General features: G+C 44.4%; 1 protein-coding gene across 1 annotated transcript in view; it reads right to left on the bottom strand.

Annotated features, from left to right (window-relative positions):
• Window positions 1-25,991, bottom strand: part of UTP11 (UTP11 small subunit processome component) — a 162,795-nt gene that overhangs the window by 69,235 nt on the left and 67,569 nt on the right. Inside the window, exon 6 of the mRNA XM_086958732.1 lies at window positions 18,730-18,860. Within this exon, the coding sequence (XP_086814858.1) occupies window positions 18,730-18,860 (131 nt within the window). The remainder of the gene's footprint in view (window positions 1-18,729; window positions 18,861-25,991) is intronic.

The following is a 25,991-nucleotide window of genomic DNA, read 5'->3' on the forward strand; positions in this document are numbered from 1 at the left end:
CTTTAAAATGACACAAATGTCTCCAAGTTTGTATTTTAGTAGGACTTCTAGTTAGGACCGACGGATCTCGAAGTTTTTAATCTTAGCTGGACATTTTCTTAGGACAAAAGTGCACGCATGAAATCTGTCCACTCTCAAAAGTGGGGTTTGCCTGTAGAAATACTGCAAGGTCCAAATCCTGTTCTTAAAGCTGTATCCCTGGATGTAAGCTCTGGAAATGACGAGCCTTCAATGTTCTGGATGTATCAGAGGGCGGTGCAGGTGGAAGATAAGCAGGCATCTGTGTATCTCTTACTAGCCATTTTTTTGTTGGAAGAGTTGAAACAATTATCTGGAGCTCTAAACCCTGCATTCGGTTTACCTGGTGGACCTGCTCTGCCCTTAGTCCAGAGACATTTTAAAAGATTCTGATTCGCATGACGCAATCTGTACAACACATTCCTAAGGATGGCGGAATGAGGGGACATTGCTGCCAAGCACCAAATATACCTGAACATTATAATTTTGTCAAAGTTTTACTGGATAATTTTTTGGTGAAAAGTTAAGATCAGGCTTCTAAATAATGAAGTCTATCCCTTCTGTCTATCCTCACTGAGAAAACCATCCCTGGCAGTTCCTAAAGAGCAATTGATAAAAAGAGAATGAAGGCCATTAATCAGAGACCTCTTTGTAACAGACCAAGAACTAAAACAGGAAAACTAGAGGCACATCGCTGCCTAACGTTGACAAAATATTTAGATTCTCTTACGTTATGCTCATCCCATTGCAAAATGTATTGTATGAGACGCTTGGTGCCTACAAAGGCAATGCCACTGAGACTTTCTAGTGGGGTCCTGAAGCAGTCTGTGGTTGGAGGGCAAAATCTCGTTTGAACAGTACTTTATGAATGGTATCCCAGGCAGACAACACTCTTACACTCTGACTGGATAACTAACTTACTCCCTCTGGGTACATGGCTCCGAGCATTTAAGGCAATCTGTCGAGTCTTATTCCACATGGTAGTAGGGATTAGAGTTTTGGAACTGTATACAGTGTAACACTTTAAATTACAGTCAGTGCTGTAACTCCAAAAAAGAACTGGGCATTTATTTACAGGGAGATAAATAGTATCACAGAATGGACACCACAATGAGCTAGCATCTCTGGGATCAAGATACTATTCAAGCATGTTTTGCAATGGATTTCCCGTAATATTGACATTATGGCGAATGTCAGCTCATAGGGCTGGTTTAGGTCAACCTGGAAAGCTTTAAAACTCATCAGGTGTACATTTCTTCAAAGAACTTTTCTGCTATTTCTAGAGAGATGGTAATTGTGGACTGAGTCTGTGTACCGGTCCAACACTGGGCACCTTCTGCAGTGAAGTGGACACCTTCTTTCCTGTAGATATCTGGTCATAGTCACAGAGAAATGCAGAAATTGTTTTATTCACATATATCCGGGGCTTCTAAATCTTAGGACAAAACAGTTTAGACCATTGCAATTTTTCCCTTTGTCATATATTGCAATATACAAAGGCTGTGTGAAGAAAGAAGAACATCAATGGAGAAAAGGTCTCCTACATTTGGATTTCACGTGCAACCCCTGTGAGTGCACCTAGGTCATGGCCACCACAGAGCACTATCGTGAAGTCTGGTTGCTTACCATCAAAAATGCTCTCAACCATTGGTTGCAATGGATGCCACTTTATACATCTATGGCCAATCTAAGTGATGTCCAAGAGTGAAAATCCACGCTCTGTCAATGTGACATTTATTGGCATATTTTCTAGGCCAGTGGATGAAGCTATGTCCCAAAATCCAGAGGCAAACAATCATGCAGTATGGGGATGCCATTTACTTGCAAGCAGAATGAAGAATGTCCAAGAAGAACATGTAGGCATATGAAAGGAGAAAATGTGGGAGGGTGATAAAATGTACAAATTGCATTGGCAGTTTTTGACAGTTAAAAAAAGTAGGTTAGGTAGTGAGCAACTGCTTTTTCTACGGTGCATTGGTTGAAGAGTGTGAGTTTTGTAAAGGAGTGTGCTATTGGATGAGTTTGAAATTCTGTTACGATCCCGCAAGAGTCTTGAGAGAATAGAGGGCAAGCTTTTGTGGGTGAAGCTTGCTGTGTAGGAATTGCTCGATCCCACAAGAGTCGCATGGAAATTTACTGAGTGACCACGATGTGGTATTTTACCATCCAGCGAGAGTCTTGCAAGATCGTTTGGCGAGAAGTATGAAAAGGTGAGCAAAAGGAAGGTACACGTGTCAAAGTGTATGAAATAACCAACAATATAAAAGAAATGAAGTACATATTTGACGTCTTAAGAATTGTGAGAATTTAAAAGCTTTCAAAGTTCATTGCAAAGGATTATGGTACATGTAGTACAAGTAGTGTGGAAAAGATACATTTGCTGTGTGAAGAATGGAACACTGATGTAATGTTAAGGTCAATCAATAATTGGCATTCCCACTGCATGATTAAAACAAGCATTTGCAATGCAATTGGTCTTGCATTTTTGAGAGTTAAGAGCTATTGGCACTGTAAATTATAAATATCTTTTACCTATGTGTTTTGTTTGGTTTGGAGTGTAGTGGTTGTAAGAACAGAGACACAGCTGCAGCACTGCCTAGAGAACTTAGAATGAGGAATTGCCAGTGGTACCACAGATGCAGCTGCAGACTGCCTAGAGGATTTAGAATGGAGAATTACCACTGGTATCAGAGAAGCAGCTGAAATTAAATGAAATACCAGTTCTTGTAAAGCGCACAGCTACCTCCGAAGTGGTGTCCCGGCGCTGGGGGCCATTGGGAAGATTAAGCAAGCTACTGCCCAGAGTCACAACGTGCTGGGCTGATCTGCCGCCGGTGCCGGAGATCAAAGCGTGAGCCCCAGATTCCAGCGTCAGTCGCCCTTGCCGCTGCGCCACACCTCTTCCACAAAGCTGCAGCACTGTTTAGAGGACTAAGAATGAGGAATTACTGCTGGGACCAGAAGAGCAGCTAGTAGCACTGTCTAGAGGACGTCAAATGAGGAATTACCACTGTGACCAGTGACACAGCTGCAGCACTGTGTAGAGGGCTTAGAATGAGGAATTACCATTGGAACCAAAGAAGCAGCTAGCAGCACTGCCTAGAGGACTAAGACTGGGGAATTACTGCTGGGCCCATCCACTCATAGGGAGTGAAAAGCGCAGTGATAAATTAGGTCAATTTTTAAAGTTTTATGTAGTGCGGAATACACTATTGTTGACGTCGGAGCTCGTTACACACATGGCAGTATGTGTATAAGGTACCCCGTTTAGCATCCTCAGTCCGTGCAGGTAAGAGTGGTGGGGCCCCGACAGGGAGGGTGGCGATTTCGACAAACTGTCACGAGGTAAAATTAATTATTTCTCTAATTTTCCCTAGCGGTCGTATTTTTAAATACCCACCCAGCCCTACTGCTCTTACCTGCACAGGCCGCCGCTGCGTTTTAGACAGTGCTGTTTATAAGCTGGATAAAAAGACAAATGGATCAAGAGAGTGAAATAGCTACTCCATCATAGTTAAAATCAAGAGAATCGTCAGACCATTGGAGGCAGAAAGGGAATGTACATTTAAAAGGAAAGATTTTTATTTACGTGTTGGAGGTTAGACAGAAACAGCAAGATTGATATTTAAACGTTATGGTGTGTTATTAAGAAATTTTATATATTTTTTATAAATGTAAAAGAGGGATATACTTAGAATTTAGTATTCAAGCAGAAAAGGGGAATGAGGCTGCTAAGGCCGCACCGAGGGTCAAGTTCCTACTGTTTTTGTAATGTGGGTGCAAATGGTCTGGGATACAATCCCCTAGATCCCAACATAAAACAAAAAGGCATTTGTTTTATACATCAAAATTCCACAAGTTGACCATGCACACCAAAAACAATGTAATGAACACAATATTAGTGCTTAGTAGACATTTGTCTTGTGACAAAGATGGAATCCAATAGTTCTCCCAAGAAAGTTCCAAGTCAATTTTCTTCTTTATTCTTTCTTTTATTATTCAAAATTTGCAGATAAAAACAATAGCCAACGCGTTTCGTCCGAAACCGGACTTCTTCAGGGCTTAACACAATGTATCTTCATACAACGCGTCCCATCCGTCTTGATAGTTGTATATCCAATGGGGTTTTTAATTATATTGTTGGCGGGTTATGCAAATTTTATACCGTCCGTTCGTTATATTTCAATCAGGAGGAAGAAGAATGGAGTATATGCCATGTATCCGGCGTCGCCGTTTCGTACGTGTGCGGTCGTCTGGTCTGCTGGTATGTCAAGCAACAATATTCCATCTTTGTCACAAGACAAATGTCTACTAAGCACTAATATTGTGTTCATTACATTGTTTTTGGTGTGCATGGTCAACTTGTGAAATATACTTAGAATTTGTTCAAACAAGTTAATAATGTGAACTTCTCTTAGAGCATATCACTGAATTACCATTTTTTTACAAACAAGAAATCCTTGAGCTGTGCAAATGTCATCCAGCCAGTCTCTGAATGAGCCTCTTAGCAAAGACATGTACATAGGCTATATTCTTATGCATCCACACGAACAGTCTCAATTTAAGAGCCCATATCCGCGCAGGATTGGGTGATTGTATGTCAAAAGTAAAAATCCTTGAGCTCTTTTAACACTCTTTCGGCAGCTAAATTGGCAAAACTGTGATAAGAATCTCTTTACAAATGCTGAAGAAGCTATATCTGTGCTGACGTACAAGACTAACACCAAAAGCCATGTAAGGGAACGCGAAGCATGGTCAACATACCAGATGAAAATACCTTATGTTAATGACTAGTTTAGAGCTATACGGAAGGGTCCTTGTGTGGAACGGCCGGGACGTTTGTAAGTGCTTGCATCACCCTTGCCTGCCCTGGGTGCTTGCAAGAGGTATTAAAAGCACACTTTCATTAGGATCGTGTAATCGTGTCCATCCACCTTGCCTTATGTCCATATCAGCAAGCAGTCTTCGCAACTTGTTTTAGTACGAGCTGGATGTATTCAAATGGAAAATTGCTCTCTAAGAAAAAATCATATGGCACATTGCAAGTACCTCTCTATAAATGCTCCCTTAAATTGTACACTCCTTATGTAAACTCCTGATAGCGTCAAAACCAGCACTTTATCCTATAAGGGGTAGTGGCCCAGACACTGAAAAGCAGATCCTACTTTAACTTTCATATCAGTTAGGGTTTATAGAAAGAACGCGGACAGTTTCATTGAAAATTGAGTGAATGAAAGACATTCTTAAGAGGGCAATTTAACTTGTGTAACGTGCAACAGAAGAGAAACATATGCTACTTAAAATGCTTCCCTTTCAGTGATGAGTGAAGCAAGTCAAAAGCAGACAGTTCACATGCCACTGCCCCTCCAGCCCGGACGGGGTGTGACAGTAACACAATGTAACAATTGAAATTAAATAAAAAAGAAAGTTGTGCCTTGCAAGTAGAGCATCACGCAGCAAGGGGCACCGCCACCCAACTTCAGAGCATAACGTCTACATCGAGCATAATGTTGTCATGGCTCACCTTACTGCCCTCCATGTTCTTTATGGCCATCTTCTGCCAGGGATCAGCAAGCTGCGCCTGCAGCATGTCGGCACTTTGCAGCTGAAATAACTGCCTAAGAGCACGAAGACAGACCAGTACCCTTCCATCACTGGCGAGTGGGTGGAAGGGCGAGAGCCTCATAAAGGAGACATGGGGACAGCCCTTGAGAAGCAGACTTTGTCAGCGGCAGCTCGCTTAAATCGAGGGGGATAAAAAAAGTATTTGCATTGAAATTGGTTTCGCATTACTGAAAGTTTGAGCTATTGGCGTTGCAATATTATTTGTAATGCCAATAGTTCAACCTTTTAGTAACGTGAAACAGATTGCTCTATTTTTTCAATATTTTAGTAGCCAGCTGCTCTACTTACGAAAAATTTGCAATATTGACAAAAATAGAGTTTGGCGGGCCGCCTCAGAGAAAGAAATGCTGCCATGGTTAAAGATGAAGGCGTGCCTCATTGCCTGCAACAGCAGCTAGGATAAAGTCATTAGTTAAATAGTGCTCACAGACTGTAAATAAAACATACGGAGTAACAACACAAATAGAGGGCCAGTCCTCATGGGAGGTTACAAAAAGGAGAAATGGCGGTACTAAAGAGGGACTACTAAGCCTATTCACGAATCAAAAACAACCCTTTAGAAAGGACAGTAACAGGAGCCAAATGAAAAGATGGGCGAAAAGTGGGCAAAGCTTCAAGTTTATAACTGAATACAGCATGTCTTGAAGAGACAGCGCATGCTCTGCGTAGGCAAGACCTAAAAAAGGCTGTAGTTGGATTGGCTGAAAGGCTTGAAGGTTCTGGTATTTACATCTCTTGCATAACCACAGACATCTGAGATTGTCACTGGTGGTCTGAAGGTGGAGCAAGTGAAATCTCTTTGCCTTGTGCTCAGCAGAGCAAAAGGAAGCAAAAGAGATTGGTGTATTTATCTACCTTCAACATAGTGCTTCGTTTGCAGGTACTTAAAAACACGGTGTAAATAAAGTATGGAGTTTGTTGCTAAATATTCAAATAATATAATATTTCTAACAGTTTCAAAATGCGTGCTTATTAGAAGAGAATTGGTATGCTGTCATAGATACGATGTAATTGCCAAGATCTTTACTAATGAACAATGTAAAAATAATGATAAGAAATGGATACTTAAAATTAAAAAGAAATGTTATTGTTCTGGTGGCAATGTGAATTTGGTCTTTGTTATTTGTAATTTTTTTATAGTGTTTTTGCAGGTGCAATTTCAGAATTCATACATAATTAAGCGGCATATATAATTAACAGTGCTTTCAATTGAGCCTTAGCTGATTCGATCAGTGATATAATGTGAGTTTACTGGTGGCTATTTAAATACTGTTGTATTGTGTTGTCGGTTTCTCTGAGGAGTGGCTATTGTAGTTTAGAAGCATTCTGGTTACTAAACTAAATGTTAAAGTTACGTTATAGTTAGGAATTTTTATTAGATTTGACTTTACATTTGAAAAAACATTAGAAATTCACTGAAAAGAATCAAAGGTTAAAGCGACAGTGAGGAAATGAGGTGTATTATTTGCAGCGCCACTAGAATAATGTGGCAAGAGAGGGACAAATTATGCGTCACGGTTGTGTAAATTATGCACAGAAAAGCAAAATTATGCGGCATAATGCTGCACATTTTGCTTTAGTTTTACTTCATTATTACATAATTCTTAAACATGGTAACACTATCTGGGCATTGTTTGCACTTCATTAGTACCTGTTTAACACCCAAATATAGTAACAAGCAATAGAAAGGTGCCCTGTCCAGTTTGGAAAGGGCTTTCCACCACATGGCAACACATGTTGCTGCATCTTCAGTAACTTTTGAATTGTTTGAGCTAGAACCAATTTTTTGGGTGAAAATCTGCAGATTATGTGGTAGATGTTGGATTACTTGGCAAATGCAGCAAATCAATAATTATGTGAAAATCGCCAAGGCCGCACAATTGCATAATTTCAGTGGCCCTGATTATTTCAAAGGCAACAAATTGGCAGCTTTGCTGAAGCTGCACATTGCATCAAGTTACATTAACTTTGACTTGAGATACAAGTAAGGCTTAATGTAACAAGTTGTTTGATACCTTTGAGTGCTCACGTTGGCCGCACCGTTGATGAGTTATCAGAGCTGAGAGGTCAGCGTGAAACCTTGTACTCGCCAATTTTGTGACCAAGTCTTTCAACAGTAAAAACGGCCGTTCCTTGTGTTTTACCATTGGTACATGTAAAGTATATGTCCTGAGTGTGTTATATGTTGCACCCTGCCTTTAGGTCTTGGTAGGCCTGCCAGAAATGTGACTTATTGTGGTATTGTGGTATATTTGTATAGCGCAAACCTGTCACCCCAAGGGCAGCCTGGCGCTTTGAACGATGAACCAGCAAATTCAGCAACTTAACCTGTCCTGGGGAAAAGGTAGGTTTTTAACGCCTTCCTGAAGGCTAAGAGATCCTCAAGACTCCTTAGGGATATCGGCAGGGAGTTCCAGAGTTTGGCCACCGCTACTCTGAACGATCGGCCACCCATCCTCAATCTCTGGAAACGCGGTACTACAAGTAGCCTGGATGAAGAGGAGCGTAAAGCTCGGGGTGGAAGGTACCAGGCGAACATTTTACGCAAAGGGACCGGACCCAGGCCATGGATAGCCCTAAACACAATGCACGCTGCTTTGTAGCGAACGCGTAGATGGACCGGCAGCCAATGGAGTTCCTGTAGCGCTGCCGTGGATGAGCTGTGGTAGGGGCGGGAGAGGGCAAGTTTGGCAGCCATGTTTTGCACTCTTTGGAGCTTGCCCAGTAGTGTTACCGGGGCCTCCAAAAGTAGTGCGTTACAATAGTTGAGTCGACTTAGGATGGTGCTCCGCACTACTTCGGGTCTGGCTTGCTCAGGGAGGAGGGGCAAAACTTTGCGCAGCATGCGGATCAGCATCATGCACGTTGAAGTGGTCTTATTTACGTGCAGATCTAGCTGTAAGTTGGGCCCAAAAATGACACCCAAATTGCGCGCCGATTGTGCAGCTGACACCGTCTCTGAGAATGACGAGGGCCAGAAGTCGTCTGGGAGATCTCGGGGAACTCGGTCGTTGGAACAATACAGGACCTCTGTCTTAGTTCCATTGAACTGTAACAAGTTCAATCGGAGCCATTCCGCTGTAGCCTGCATGCACCGGGGAAAGGTTTCCAATGGGACTGCCTCCTGTCCCTCCAGTGAAAAGACCAGCTGGGTATCATCCGCATAATTAAATACGGAAATCCCAAATGATTTAATAAGCTGGACCAGAGGGCGGAGGTAAACATTAAAGAGTATAGGGCTGATGGCAGAGCCCTGGGGTACTCCTTGTCCTACTCTCCGTTCCTCTGAGCTGAAGGGAGGGAGCGATACCCGTTGCTGACGGTTGTCCAGATAAGAAATCAGCCAGTCAATGGCCCTATCTTTGACCCCGCACTCTTCCAGCCTCCTGATCAAGGTAGGATGGCTGACCGTGTCAAACGCGGCCGACATGTCGAGCAGCACCAGAAAGGCTGCCCGACCACTGTCGACTCGCGCCGGCAGATTGTCTAACACGGTCACTAACGCGGATTCCGTCCCATGAGCTGGGCGAAAACCGAATTGCGTCTCATCCAACCAGGTGTTACCTTCTAAGAAGCCAGACAGAGTGCGGGTGACCAATTTTTCCATGATTTTAACTGGAAAAGGAAGCAGGGAAATTGGCCGGTAGTTGGAGAGGCAAGCGGGGTCAAGCGTAGATTTTTTTAGGAGCGGAGATACCACTGCCTTCTTCCAGCAGTCCGGTACAGTCCCTGTTTCAAACGACTGGCAGCAGATGGAGTGCAAAGGCTGGAAGAGTTCCTCCTGAAACACCCTCCAAAGTTTTGGGGGGAGAGGATCAAGAGGCGAGCCAGATGAGATCGTAAGAGCCAGGCTGCCAAACTCCTCCAAGGAGGGGAGGGGAAAGCTACTCAGCTGGGGTCGACTAGACTCTACACACATGTTCTGGGGAAGTTGGGGCTTTGCCATAGCTGTCAATGGCAGAGTCGGGGTAGAAGCGCACTACTGCTCTACCAGCCTGCAGTGGAGGACTTGTTTTACTTGGGGGACCTCCAGAGTAGTACAATCAGTGCTGCATTCCCTGGGATACCTCCCCAACGTGCATGCCCTGGGCATCAGAGTACCATTTACTAGGTTCTTAAAGGCAAGTTAGCCATTTATAAATGGGTCTAGCCAATTAGACATTTAGGGTCAGGGCACTTGCACAGAGGTCTGATTAGCAGGTCTCAGTGTACTCTTAGAGCTAAAAACAGCAATATCAGTAAAAAAACATGGGGGTGCCCATACAAAAAGAGGCATTTCCTTACATGACCACCTCCCAGACGAAAGGTGATGAGCAACTAACCTTATTCATGGTGATTCTCATCATCTAAGTGGGTGAACCTGGAGAGGCCATCTGTATTGGCATGGTCAGAACCAGGTCTGTGTTCCACTGTGTAGGCCATACCCTGTAGGGAATTGGACAACCTTAACAACTTGGGTTCTCTCCTATTATCTGCATCAGCTATTTGAGAGAGCAGTGGTAGGTCTGAACTTTGAAGTGAGTCCCAAACAGTAAGGATCTTAGGGCCAGATACATGAAGAAACCTTTTTGCAATTTCCTAATTGCAAATCCTTGCGACTCGCAATTAGGAAATCGCAAAACGGTATGGGATCGCAAATGATCTACCTCATGAATATTAATGAGGTAGGTTGCAATTTGCGACTCCCTAGGAATCACAAAAATCTCAGGGATGGTGGCCTGCTGGGGTCAGCAGACCACCATGTCGGTCATTGCCTTTAAATAAATCATTGTGTTTCAGAAAGGAAAATGGAATGCATTTCAAAAACAAAAATGAAAAGTTTTCTTTTCATTTTTTAAGAGTAGGCCGTGGTCCGTGGAACAACTGCCTGATCTTAAAAAACGATGTAACAAACATTCACATTTGCGAATGGGTTACCGCCTACTTAAAGTAGGTGGTAAAATATGAATGTTCTGCGACCGCATTTCGGTCACAAAATATTCCTACATACCGATGCGATAAGGTATTAGGAAGGTACGCCCAAAACATGCCTCTTCCTAATAGCGAACAGCAAACCCATTTTGCGATTCGGTAACAGGTTACCAAATCGCAAAATAGGGTTTGCTGCATCTGAAAAGCATTTTTTGTGTTTGTAAACGGGACGATTCTGCCAATCGGCCCGTTTGCGAAGACAAAAATGCTTGATGCATGTGTCCCTTAGCTTCTTCAGGAACCAAACCACTGCAAAGGCTTCCCTCTCAATGACACTCCAACGCGGCAGCTGGCTGATCCTGGCCCATTTCTTTTGACAACTCTACATCTATTCCAAGTTCAGAGACATTTGTCTGGACAATAAACTCTTTACTGAAGTCAGGAGCCCTCAAGACAGGTGCTGAGCACGGTGCTTCCTTGAGAGTGTCAAAAGTATTTTGACACAGTTCAGTCAAGATAACTTTTCTGGGCTGCTTTTTGGAGGTAAGGTCAGTTAATGGTGCCACTATGGTACCATAACCCTTCACGAATCTCTTATAGAACCCAGTCAGGCCTAAGAAGGCTCCCAAGCCAGAATGGTCTGGATTGTGGGTTGGAGAGGTTGTACATGACCCAACCAACTTGGTGGCCCAGGTACACAACAGAGCCCTGTCCTATCTGGCACTTACTTGCCTTGATAGTCATGCCTGCAGCAAAGCCTGAATCACTTCCTTGCGGTGGACCAGGTGGAGCTAAATACAGCTATAGCGGTCATGATAAGCTGCCCTGAACCTCTTCAATTATGACAGTACTCAATGCACCAACCTCTGGGACGGGGCAGGGGCATTCTTCAACCTAAAGGGCATCACTTTGAACTGAAAGTGGCCTTCAGGTGTTGAGAAAGCAGACCTCGCCTTGGTTCCTTTAGTAAGGACAACCTACCAAAGGTGCTCAGATACTTAGCTGCCTCAACTTATCAATGAGCTCATCAACTCATGGAATGGGGTGGGCATTAGACTTAGTGACTGCATTGAGGCCCCTATAGTCCACTCAGAACTTCATCTCAGTTTTCCCCCTTTCTGGTTGGGTTTGGGCACCAGTACCACTGGGCTGGCCCATTGACTACTCGAGAGCTCAATCAACCATAGCACCAACTTCTCGCTTCTCCGCAACCTCAGCTTTGATGCTGGCCTTTACCTGGTCAGACAACCTGAAAGGTTCACTCTTGACAGGAAAGCTGTCATGGTGTCCACATCATGGGTACACTACGTTGTCAGACCTGGAAGTCAGAGAAAAAACCCAGCAAACGTTTTCAGCAAGTGGTAGCCATCCTTTTGTTCAAGGTCAGTCAGTGTTGGGGAAAGGACTGCTCCCTCCTCAGTTCCTGCTTGGGCACTAGTAGATAGGAGGTCTGGGAGAGGGTTGCTTTCTTCTTACTAGCCTCCATCTGTTACCATCAACATGGAGATGCCTACCCTTTCGGTGTAACTTGAACCTGTTCACATGATTAACCACGTGAGGATTCCTACAAGTACCCAAGTAGGTGTCGCTCCCTTCTTCTCTAAGATGGGTAGGGCCCAGTCCACTGTCCCATAAGTTCCTGGGTGCTACAGCTGCTAAGACCCACACCAATTGTCCTGGCTGGTATTGCACCATGAAGGACTTTTGGTTATGCCAGTGCTTGACAAACTCCAGGTTGGCCACTACATTTTTGTTTGCCTTTTTAATGTACTCCGCCATTCTGGAGCGTAAGCCAAGTACATAGTTCACTATGTCCTGCTTAGGTTCGTTTAAGGGTCTCTCCTATCCTTCCTCAATCAAGCTGATTGGACCTCTCACAGGGTGCCCAAAGAGCAGCTCAAAGGGACTTAAGCCAGCATCTTTTTGATGGGCCTCACTGTATGCAAATGGGCATGAGAGGAGAATGTCCCATCTACTCCGGAGGTAAAAACCCATGATCATGCCTTTTATGGTGTTGATGAATCTCTCAAGTAAACCATAACCCTGGGGAAGATATGGCATGGTGAACTTGTAAGTCGCACCACATTCTTCTCACATGGCCTGCAGGTAGGCGGACATCAAATTTGTGCTCCTATCTGAAATAACCTCCATAGGGAACCAAACACTGGTGAAGATCCCAAGGAGGGCTCTAGCCACTACAGGGGCAGTGACTGTCCTAATGGGATAGCTTCAGAATACCTAGTGGCAGGATCCAATACCACTAGGATGAAACCTTTTCCCTGAAGCAGTGGGTGGATCTAAAAGACCAACAATATCTATCACCACCCCCTCAAAGGTGTCCCCACCAAGATTATTGGTAAAAGGGGAGACTTTGGCTTGCCTTCTTCCTGGTCACTGGCTTGGCATGTCCTACAGGAGCAACACAACTCCTTGACCTTCTCAGATATCTGGGGCCAGTAGAAGTGGCTTACCAGCCTTTTTCTGGTCTTGGTCTGCCCAGCCAAGGGGATATCGTTGGCCAGGTTGAGGAGGAATTCCCTGTGCCATTGAAGGACCACCATCTCCTGGATTCCCCTTGTTTGCGGTCCCTTGGCTCACCATACAGGAGCCCCACCTCCCAATATACCTTATGGGTACCACTGGTATCGCCTTGTGCCTGTTACACAGTTGTGTCGGGTCTTCTAGAGAGGGACAGGACTTTTGTCCATTGCTCATGTCTTCCTGGAGGGACCCCCTGCTTCTTTGAATTATGCCAGATCTGACAAGTTTCCAGGAGTCAGTTCTTCAGGCACCAGGACTTCCCCGAGGAACAGGTTCCTTCTAGGCCGGTGAACTTTTGGAGGACGGGATGCCAGCCTTCCTGCCCCACCTCTTGGCTTTAGGGACCTTTTCCATAGTTTCTGGCTCCAGGATCCCCTGACTCGCTCTCAGGGCCTTCTGTGCTTGGACTGTGGCACACACCCATTTAGGGAGACCCAGCATGGGTCCTACTCTCTACTTCTGCCCAAGCAGAAGATTCTAAGTCATTGTCCAGTAGACACTCCTCTGGGTAGCAGGGGACGAGGCCACTTTCTTTGGTCCAGTCTTACCTTTCCAACTCAGCCAACCGTAGTCATAAGGTGTGACTTTGTGGCATTGTCAGCGTTGATAATCCCATGCACCTCTCCAGGTCGTATTTGATCAGGGGAAACCAGTTTAGCCATAACCATGGTTATGCTGGCACCTGTATTCCACACAGCCTTCACCTCCACCCTACTGATTTTTGACCACTGCCTATACTTCTCCATGCTAGGAGGCCAGTGGGGCGAAGGTGCAATGTTCTCCCCACCCAGGGAAACTAAAGGGGCCTCTGTGTACCCTTCGGGATCTCTAGGGCCAACTCCACACACACTCCCTACACTCGCCAACCCTTTGCACTGGTCTCCAGTGGGTGCTTTTTGGTGCACATTGAATGCCCTCTTTTGTGCCCTGGCTAGTTACAGTTAAAGCACACTCCTGCCTTCAAGGGGTCAATCTTCTTTCCCTGGTACCCTTTCCCTTTCCCTTTCACTGGGATGTGGCTTGGGACTCCCCCCCCCCCCCCCCGCCAGCCCCCCCCCCCCACATCCAGTCCTTCCCTGCTTGAGCTGTTATTGGGGAATCTTTAAAGCTATCTTTCTTTTCATACTCTTCTCCCCTTTCCCCCGGGAGGAGGCCTGAACACTTGTCTTCTGGTCACCACCCAGGGTCTTTTTAGGGACCCTGGTTCTTACACACTCATCAGTTGTCTTGCCCAGTTCCCTGGGGCCAGACAGTTACGAGTCTACCAGATGCTGGTGCAGCTTCCATGAATGAATTTGATAAAATGTGCTCCTAAACCAATAGATTGTAGAGCTCTTCAAATGTATTTAGCTTGTTGCCTTCAACCCACCCATCTAGTGCCTTAAGTGAGGTTTCAATGAAGTCTACCCATGTTTGTGTGTTACCTTTCTGCAGGGAGCGAAGTTTCACCCAACAGGTTAAATAAGGGCTGCCTTCATGTGGGTGTAAGATTCAGCTACATCCTCCTCTAGTGTGAGTAGCCTATCTCTTCCAACCCCGGTACTAACTCCTACAGAAGTGTTCCCCAGTGCTATGCCCCCACCTTCCTCATCTTGAGATCTCTCACATATGAGGCCAGCCATCTGTCAATGTGATCCCCTGGAAAACAGCTAGGGACAATCTCTTTGAGCAACTTTACACCAGGGGCAAGCACCCCCACAGTCACCATCTGGCCCTCCTTTCCTCTAGGGCCAACCTTCTTTCAGAGAGGCAGCTTTTCACTTTGTTCAGATCCTGTTTATAAGATATGCATTCACTGTAAGAATGTTAGATGTGTTGGTCTTTCCCTGTATTTACACAAAATAAATGTATTTCTATAGTGCTTACTACCCCTGAAGAGGCTTTGAAATAATTTAAGTACTACTATTTTTTCTTTTAAAGCACTATGGGTAGAGGACGTTTATGCTGACAAAAGGCAACACTGTTTTATCTGTAACTTACAAAAGTGTGAATCTTCTGCCAACATCATTAGGGTTTCCCTATATACTTGAAATATGCTCTAATGAACTCATGATAGACATGTTAAACATATATGTAAAGGCTTAAGATCTGATATCACTTTTTATGATGCCGCTTCCTGTGATGTCACAGCATGAGATAGAACACTCAAAGCCTGCACCAGTGAGTCTTATGTTTAGAAGTATGGGACGAAGAGGGTAGTGCAAAGAGCTGAGAACTTGACCCTCCTAGTTCCCACTAATTTGGATGACCCAAAAACACAAGATGCACAATAGCTCAGCACCTACCAAAAAATCAATATATAACAACTAAAGTAATGCAATGCAACATCTGAAGTACTAATCCAACATGAAATAATCTCCCAAATAAATTAATCAAGTCTTCAAGTTCTTGTGAAAGATTGTTTTCCTTTTTTATTCCTTTTTGTGACATCTCTCGATCAGAAATTTTCTTCATAATACACACAATACAATGTTCATAGCCATAGCCGACGCAACACGTTTCGTCCCCATGGGACTTCTTCAAGGCTGTTTGTGTTTTTTCATTATTTTGTTTGTAGTTGTTGCAGACATAAACATGTCCCGTTATGTCCAATAAAATACTCTAAGTCTAATTCTTACATTAAAAGCACCACCTTTGTAGTTTGTGTGCTGAAAAGTCTGAGAGGTATAGTAACCCACCCGCAAGGTATTGCGGAGCACGTGGATAAATCCTCCAATGTAGTCTTCGCGGTTAGCGTCCTCATCCGTCAGTTAAGGGTAATGTAAATTCATTATTTCATGATGGGCAATCAGTGCTTGAGCTTCAGAAACAAACTACCGGCGTCTGCGATCCGCACGAGTTGATGTTGAGCAGCGCTTTAGAGGTTCTGGAAAGGAGAGACACTGTGACCAGCCAGGGGGTAGAATTTATTCTGGGGTATGAGAACAGACAGTACACTTGGACTTCAATCTGGGTGGCAAAGCAACACTTTCTGATAATCCTAATTATCCCCCAGGACATGGCCCACCCAAAGGCGACCACAATATATATTTTGTTTAATTCACAGCGATATTCACGAAAATCACGGATTTAAAAAAATAGGCTTTTTTTGGCCTTGCAGGGTCCCAGGGGGACTCCTAGACCAAGGCTAGAGGGTCAGGGTATTCAGACCCTGCCCCTTTTCTTCTTTTTTGCATTTTATTTTGGGATTCAGCAGAAGCAGAGTCCAAAGATGCCAGACAACACTTCCTGGCTGAAGTGTTAGTAGCCAATCAGAGGACTGCATATCTCTCCACCAGCTAGTCATTATTCACAAGATAGACATAGATATACAAATTTGGATTTCCTTTAATTCCTCTCAAAATACTGAACGTACTTACACCACGTAACATAGCACAATCAGCAGAACAAAATCTAGCTTTCTACCAAAGATTGTGTAATTCCGTCCAGCGGTTCGGGCTGCAGATGGGTCTAAAGAGTCTATGGAAATTAATATGGGAAACACGATTTTTTGACCTCTCCCCCCTTTTTTCTTGGCCCTTGCTTGACAGATAATCCCCAAAACTTTAGATGCACAACTAGAATTACAGTCACAGGCCGGCAAAGTTACAGGCAAGACAAAAAACGCCTTTCCAGTGGAAACATGGATTTAACTATAACTTCCTACTGGTGACAGCCAGTAGGATATCCATCCATCGACTCAGCTTAAGCCTATTCCCACAAAAAGCATAAAATAATAGAAGACTCCCTAAGACTCGGGGTGGAAGAAAAACAAATACAAAAAAGAGAGAAGAGCAGGCTCACTCGCTTTTCTATTATTTAGTCCTCTGGGTGCATGCAGCTGTAAAAGTAATGACATATGAGGCTGGGGGGGGGCCTCGCGGACACTGCCTCGTGCTCTGGATACCGCCACCTACCTAGAGTTTATTGATAAATAATGGGAGAGTTCAAGGGCCCTTCTCCTGTGCCCCGGAGGCAGCCACCTCCCTGGGGCTACTGTTCAAATGAATTGGGGGGCGTGTGGTCTCCCCCGCAGCCCTGGGTGCCGCACCTTCCCCTGGGCTAATACGAAACCAACTGATGAGGGCTTGCAGACCCCCCTCCTTCCCCCCCACCCCCGTGCCCCGGAGCTGTTTGGTGTGTAATGTGGGGCCACACTGACCCACGAAGCCCTGGAAACCACCACCTCCCTGGGACCAAATGAATTTTTAAAAGTGAGAGAGGGGGTGCGCGGCACCCTTCCCGGGCCGCCACCTACTAAAACAAGGGAGGAGGGGGCGCATGCCCCCCCAACCCCCCCGTAGCCATAGATGGGCCTTGGGACCACTATCCCTTAGGACCGGCTCGTGCTATGCCCCGGGGTGCAAATAGTTTGCCATTTATATACTGATGTGGTGACCCCTTGAGAAAGCCAACAGACTTGCATTATTTAAAATGATAATCCTCCAAACTGTTATGAGTGCTCTTATTAGATGATCATGCAGGAGGAGAGTGGAGTTGGTCTCCTGTGCGGCTGATGGGCGCATGGGTTTGGAATAGTTACATATGGTAATAAAATCATATTTTACTTTAAGGAAACAAACAAACTAACTGAAAAAAACAAAGGTTATAGTGATGTTTCAGTTAGGTGAAAATGCCAGTTAAAATGTAACCTTTTCAACTAAACAGAAAAAAATTGAAATCTCCAGTTATACGTAACAATTGGATCCCTACCCCACAGAAGTGGGCGAAGAGGACAACAGCTCTGCGCGGGACTGGCATCATAAAAGGAGTCTGGATGTAATTTTTATGTGTTGTGTTTTGTACTCTTGGGCCACAGTGACGAGCAACTGTCTTGCGCCCTTTTAGACCTTGTATAAGATTTTACATGTAACCGCCTGTAGTAACTCGGAGAACTGTCTTGTGCTCCACCCACAGTGTGCTGTACTTACAATACTCATTACTTCAATGTTATGTTATATAAAACTAATAAAGGCTTAAATAAAAAAAAAACTCAATGAACAATAACTTGTGCCCCTGTAGCTGTGCATCTGATCTACTGTAGTTCACCATGAGCCAACATTGTATATGCAGCCCAACTAGACATCACGCAGTGCTGCCCGCTGCCCAGTGCTCCCTGCAGCACATCTTGCACCTCTGCCGCACAACTGTGCCAAATGATGCACATCATCCTGTCTCCTGCTACAGAAGAGTATGTATGACTGTGTATGAAGATTGTGTATGACTGTGTATGAAGATTGTGTATGACTGTGTTTGCAGTGATGTCAGGATATCTGCATGATTTTGAGAAAATGTTGGTATGTGTGCACTGTACAAAACAATTGTATAGAACATTCCACACTTGCACTTAAGTCTCTTTCACGAGCTTATTTTGGCAGAAAAGGAAATACATCCAAGTGGAGGTAAAGCAATCTGGCAGTGGCACAATTTGCTCAAGTGAAAAGTTCAGGCTCCAGCACTACAGCTACATTTATTTCGCCAGGCCTACAAAGTAGAATAAAAGCAGAAATAACAAATGTAAATTATGCGAGTGAATGACCAAGAGATCACTCTGTCCCAACATGCAACTTTAGCAGCATCAATGTGAATGTTGCCAGGGTGTGGCAGGCGCTTTAAGTATAAACAGGGCTAGTCTTTCGTTGATAAGTACTGTACCTTCAACAGGCGTGGCTCAGTGGCCCCTTTGATGGATTCTTTCTGTAGCGTTTCAATGGTGGGTCTGTTATACACTCTGTCTACTAACTCTGGTGCAGTCTTCAGATGAGTTGCAAGGTCAAACTGTTCAACTGAAATAAAACATTTAGTTAAAGTCCTCATTTAAATGCTGTCAAACTCACAGTAAAGCAAAGTACCACTGAATACCGGAGTGGTTAGTGGTAGGTAATCAATTACAGCAGTCACCAATAAAAGTGATTGACAGAACTCACTGCAGGAGCAAATCTAGTCACCCGATGTAATTTTAAACATCCTATTTGCTTGCTAGTACATTGCTATGTGTGCGGGGGGGAGGAGGGGGTGGGCGTGGACCCGAGCTCATGTCTTGCCTCTGTCTGTTATGCACCACAGCCAGGAATGACTGCAAAAAGTGGAACCTTTGCCATACCTTGGGTGACTAATTTCATCAACTTCAGCACCAGCGAATACACCGGACTTTCCCAACACTGGCTGATCAGGAGTCTGTCAGGATATATTGATGGTTGCAGTGGTGAAAGATGGAATTCAGAGTGCACCTGACCTTACTGTGCTTGCCAGCAGCGCTCTTTTTGTCCCATCTGCCACCTTACACTTGTTTTGGCGCAGAAGGCAGGTCTTGCCTTCAGTGCTTTTAATGGGCAAGCAGTCTCAGGTAACGAGTGCCAGTAATTGTTTAGTGTGAAAGAACTAGAACTTCTCAACAAAAGCGCAGTGCTTCTAATGGAAAAGTGCCAGCGCTTTACAGTAGGAAACCAGCACTGATAGCTGGTGAGTATCTGCACTTTTATATTTCCATTTTAGGGCACTGGAGACCAGGCAGACAATGGCAGCATACTAGGTGCATAGAGCCATACAAGGACTGCATCTAACCTTGTAACTCTGTACTGTACCTGTAAGTTCGGGACAACAAATTGTTTTTGAAATAAAGAAATGTTGATATACAGTGACAACAATTATTACATTTACTGAAAATGGTAAACTGCTGCCCCAAGATAAAATTAATAAAGGAACACAAGTATGTGAGAACAAAAACAGTACTTTAAAAAAGACAAGTCGATGTCTCGAAACAAAAAGAAGGATATTATGTAATTATTTCATGCTAATTCTTCAGTGCTAATTTATTTTGATTTAGGGACACTTGTGAACAAGCATTTACATTGCAACGGTCTCGCCTTTGCAAAAGTTAGAGCTATTGGCATTGTAAATGACAACATTTTTATGTATGTGTTGGTTTTGAAAACAGATAAATAAAGGGCATTGTCATTTACAATGCCAATAGCTTATTCTCTCGCAAATGCGAGACCTATTGCATTTGCAATAGGTTGCGTATTTACGCGAGTTTGAGCTATTGACATAGCAAACAACAATGTGTTTTATTTATGTTTCAAAAACCAAAACATAAATAAAAGGTCTCTCACACTGCTGTCTCTCTTACCCGGCTGTCTCTCTAACACACACCGAGTCACACACAGAGCCACACTCACAGAGCCAAACACACACACAGAGCCAAACACACACACACACACACACACACACAGAGAGCCACACACAAACAGAGCCACACACACACATACAGAGCCACACACACACACAGCCACACACAACCACACACAGAGCCACACACACACATTTACACCCACACACACACAGAGCCAAACACACAGGCCGCCTTGTTTTTGTTGTTGTTGAAAGGATCAGTCTTCAGTCTTCGACATTGTAGAAGGAAAGTCCTAACGATGTCGATATCGACTCTGGTTAAGATGTCAATATCACCAGCGTCTTTTACAATAGTTTGAATGGTGTGATGTGTTTGACACTGAATGGTGGGCGATCTGCAGAGTTGTACTAAGTACAAGTAGGGGGAATTAATATAGCGCTTTGTGACTATCAATGAAGATCTTAAGATGCAGTAGCATAATAATATGCCTTCTCCTTCCCAACAGCAGAATTTCCCAGACTCAATAATTCCAAATAAAGTAGCTTGTTTCAACTAGCGTGATCTATTTCTACACGTTCATCATCCAGGTGTTATAGAGAAGTTGCCATTACCCTGCCTTCACCAGTAAAAAAGAAGACTATGCTAAAACAGTCCGTTCGTAAACCAGGATAGCTTTGTTACCTATAAGTTACGTTGGACACAGACCTTTTAAAAATAAACATATATACTGCCAAATCATTGGCATAAAACCCCTGCCTCGACCCCGCCCCCTAAAAAGGTCTTGCATGATGATCCCCTTAAATCCAACTTCCGACCGCATGACCCGCTAGAAATTGATACGGATTTTGTGCGTGTACACTTGATGTACAACCAGGATGTATTCACAACGCAAAATGAGGAATTGGTATTGCAGATGTTTTACTGTTGATCTTGCCCCACACTAAAGTCTCACCTTTAGCCCTCGGAGAGGCGATGCATGTTAGTGGTCCTGCTGGTCAAAAGACTCCTTGCCCCCGAGTTTCTCGGGCGGTGCCCCTTGGGTTGATTTGGGGCGCTCTGTCTTATCACCAGGGGGGGATGGGCGCCCCAGTGCAATGTGCCAGTGTCTATATATGCAGCCTGCACTCCCCCGCTTCTCCGGAGCTTACGTTGGTTCACACCCGTTTTATTTTCTCAATTGCAGTCACCGGTTTGTTGTACTGACCTACTCTCTAGCTGACGACGGCAATCCCAGCCCCGCAAGTAATTCCAGCAGTCTGGGGCGGATATATACATGAGGAGGGATCTGGCGTTGCAAATGGGTGCCGCTCCTGAACCGTGCTCAGAACAGGCTGGCCGTATCAGAAGTGCGCACTCGAATAAGCCTCTCGACAAGGCTGTAAACTCTGCATGTTACTTCCTGCAGCACTTTTTAAACATACATCGCTTCTTGTATGTAAACTTTCAAGTTCCCAAACCCCTAACCGAGGCTCACCGCTTATACTCCGCCCAGCGCCCACACTAGTTGATGTCATGAGCCTCAGGAGTCACCTCCGCCATTTGAGCGTCTGTAGCAGCTCCCAATCCGGGACCCAATACTTCTACCCAGTGCTCGATTCTGCCAGTCGCCACAGTGAAAAGCCCCGTGCTTTGCCGTCACTTCGCGATTCTTCTGTTCCAATCCTTCGGCAGTGTTGAAACAGCCATATCGCTATGGCGGCTCCTGCCGACAGTCTCCATGAGTCACGCCGAGCTGCTTGTTTTCCGCTTTCCTAGTGCTTTTCCCGGGGAAAACTCATTAGTTCTCAGCATTCTTGGTCCCCCAGGTATTCTGCCACAGGCAACCGTGAGTGCAGATACCAGTGCCCACTCTTTGTCAATAACGATGGCACAGTATTTGGGGCTCAGCTCAGAGCTCTGCAACTACACGACCGGCATGCCTGGCGTCACATCCACCATCTCTAACAAGAAGTGTACACAAACCGAAGGGGGCACTTCATTGATGTAGGCAGCTGCCAGGGGGAACAACCTTTACAACGCAACTTTTACAACGCACTACAATTACAACTAAACTTTTACAAAGCAACATCCATTGCAAAGCATGCCATTACAACGCAACCATTGCAACGCATTACACTACAAAGCATGACACTACAACACATACCACTACAACGCATGTCATTACAACGCATGTCATTACAACGCATGTCATTACAACGCATGTCATTACAACGCATGTCATTACAACGCATGTCATTACAACGCATACCATTACAACGCATACCATTACAACGCATACCATTACAACGCATACCATTACAACGCATACCATTACAACGTATAGTACCCTTACACTATCCAACACTTACCCTACTGTTGCACCCCGTGGAGTTAGAATAGTAATTTTTACCCCTACACTCTCCAAAACGTACCCTGTTTCCCCCCCCCCCTCCTGGAGTTAGAATAGTAATTTTTTCCCCTACACTATCCAATACTTACCATACATGCAATGTAATGTTATGCGTTGTAATGGTATGCGTTGTAAAGGTAGTATGCGTTGTAATGGAATGCGTTGTAAAAAATGCATTGTAAAGGTATGCGTTGTAAAAGTATGCGTTGTAACGTCATACATCCAGCTATGCAAAAATGTGGAGATAAAATGAGATCTTTGAAAACATAGACTTAAAATAGGGGTGAATTTTACATAATTCCCTTTTAAAAAAAGATAAGAAATTAACCAAGTTACTTTGTCATACATAGTAACAAGCGCTCGGGATGACGTCAACTTTCCCTTTTTAGAGCCGTCCTTCTCAGACTGGCTTGGCCTGACTTACGTGTGTGGTAAAAGCTTCCTTGTCTTCTTTATGGGGCGAAACAGATGGCCCCATAAAGAAGATAAGAAAGCTTTTACGCCACCAGTAAGTCAAGTAAGCCAGTCTGAAATGGACGGGGCTTAGAGAGAAAGAAGAACGTCACTAGGACCTCTTCTCCAATGGCTGGCCACCGTTTAGCATGAACGGTGACACCACCCAATGGAGAAGAAGGGCGGGGCTTAACCTCGCTAGTGGAAAATATGGAATATCATTCATTCTAGCCAGCTCGACTGGGCATGTTCGCAGTCTTTCGCAGGCCGAGACCTAAAAATGGCATTTTGTGAGCATTGTTTACATCTACAGTGGTTAGTTAATTACCCTAATGCTTGAAAAAAACAATGGCTTTCAGCTAATTTCTAAAAAGATTTTGTTGAAAACTGCATCATTTAGACCCATTTAAAATGAAAAAAATCTGGAGGTCTAGCGCAGGGAGAATAGTCAGTGTTGGGGCAGAAAGTCCCCAGCATGGCGAAGAAGGGGGTTCCCTACTCTGAGTGCCCCAGCTAAACGGATATCTGAATCCCTGGCACAGATTTTTGTTCACAGGTGAGATGGACCATGCGTGTGCACCACAACCTAGACCTGTTTCGTGGTAATGCGGTCTTGTTAGACCGGGAGAGAAGCACCAGGCACTACCCTTATAGTAGCAGAGGACTACTGCCATTGCTAGGAGTAAAGTGATACAAGCGCGGTGGTGGCAGCATAACATTTTTGCTTTTCATAAGAGTCAGTGGTGTGAGCAGGCCTTTTTAGGTACCAGTCTACTAGACAGAGAAGCTGTCTGGTGTTCTAACGACTTCTTGAGGACATTCGGAAAGCTTCCCTGGAAATGCATTCCACTCATTGATAACTATTGCCTTTGTGTGTTGTAACCCACATTTGCTTGCTTTCTATTTGCTGGCTTTATTTGTTTTAGGTTGTCCAGCTTAAGTTCGTCTCTTCGTGGCCCATACCCTATTTATTGTATTCTTCTACTGGTACTCGATTTATGTAAGCAGTCCTTTAAATCTTGTTTTTATTTTGTCAGATTTACTGTGCATTCAAAGACAGAGATCAATGTCAGGCTCCGTCTTTGAAGGGAAATTGGTGTTTACTTTTCTTTTTAGGACTTCTAAGTGAGAGGATTTATGTGACAATCATGCTGGCTACTGGGGGTGTGCTGGAGGGAGGCTGTACGAGGTTCTTTTTTTCTGCACACAACAAACTGTAAATGTATATGTCTACAAATGAACTGAGCAGATATTTCAGAATATATCAGAATTAGGAGAGCACATCTGTTTCTGGAAACGGACTATAAAAGCGGGAGCAAGAGTCCAACAAGCTGTTCATCAGCCTGTAAAGAAGATCGCCAAGAAATCAATATGTTGTAATCAGGACTGGGGTCCAATTTATTTATTTATTTATTTTTAGCATTTATTAAGCGCGAACAATTGCCCGCAGGCGTCTCGGCGCTGTACTGTATTACCCTCCTATATGATCTTGGCAATTTTTTCAAAGGTTAAATAGCCAGATTTTCAATTTCTTCCTAAAGGACATTAGATTTGGGCTTGATCTTATGGTTTGTGGAAGCGTATTCCATAGTCTTGGGGCGGCAGCTAGGAAACGTCTGTCTCCCCAGTTGACCAGCCTAGTCCGTGGCACTACCAGGTCATTCTGTCCTGCTGATCGTAACATTCGGGTGGGAATGTATGGGACAAGGTGGTCGCACAGGAATTGAGGCGCTTGATGGTGTAGTGCCTTGTAGACGATACATAACGTCTTAAATTTAATTCGGTTCCTAACAGGAAGCCAGTGGAGACTCCTCAAAGATTCAGATATTGGCTTGAATTTGGGAATGTTAAGGAGAAGTCTGGCTGCTGCATTTTGGATTGTCTGCATTTTCTTGATTATCCTAACTTGGGCGTTTGCAAACAAGCCATTGCAGTAATCCAGTGCTGATAGGACCATAGCGCTAACCAATGTCTTTCCCACATTGGTAGGAAGAAAAGGAAGAATCTTCCTTACCAGTCGTAGCTTGTAGAAGGCATTGGAGGCCGTCTGATTGGCGTGAGCCATGAAATTTAGGTTATCATCAAAGATGACACCCAAGTTTCTCACTTTCGTGACTGGTTTGGGTACAGCTCCGAAAGATGATGGCCACCAAATGGGGGACCAACTAGGGCTGAGGTGGCCAAAGGTGACCACCTCGGTTTTGTCGGAATTTAATTTCAGACAGTTTGCTGACATCCATTTTCCAATGGCCAGCATACCTGTCTTGAAATTTTCCGCCACTGTTTCCCCATCATTTCTGACAGCCAGTATCAGCTGTGTATCATCCGCATATGAGGTAAGGTTCATCCCATGCGCTTTGATGGTATTAGCGAGGTCCGACACATAAATATTAAATAGTGTCGGACTAAGGGATGAACCTTGAGGTACCCCACATGGCAGTGATAACTCAGCGGATTCAAATTGGCCCAGTATGACTGCCTGGGATCTCTCTGCTAGAAAAGACGCTATTAGATCTTTTGCTAGGCCTTGCACGCCCATCTTTTTGACACGGTTGACTAAGATCTTGTGGTCAACCGTGTCGAAAGCAGCTGATAAATCTAAGAGCACCAGTAATGCTGTGCCACCTTGGTCTCTGATTAATCGGATGTCATCCGCTGCCTTGATGAGCGCTGTTTCCGTTCCATGAAACTTACGGAATCCAAATTGTGTTTCATCGAGCAGATGGTATTGCTCGATGAATTCCGCGAGTTGGATATTCATGGCTTTTTCAACTATCTTAGCAATGAAGGGTAGGTTCGCTATAGGCCTATAATTTTTAAGTTCTGCTTTGTCCAAGCCAGGTTTTTTCAGGAGGGGTTTGAGTAGAGTTTTTTTTAACTGGTTTGGGAAGATGCCTGTGCGGAACATAAGATTAGTTATTTGAGTAATAGCTGGAATTACAG

This window comes from Lissotriton vulgaris, chromosome 2_1 (genome assembly GCF_964263255.1).
Source record: "Lissotriton vulgaris chromosome 2_1, aLisVul1.2, whole genome shotgun sequence".
NCBI lineage: Eukaryota > Metazoa > Chordata > Amphibia > Caudata > Salamandridae > Lissotriton > Lissotriton vulgaris.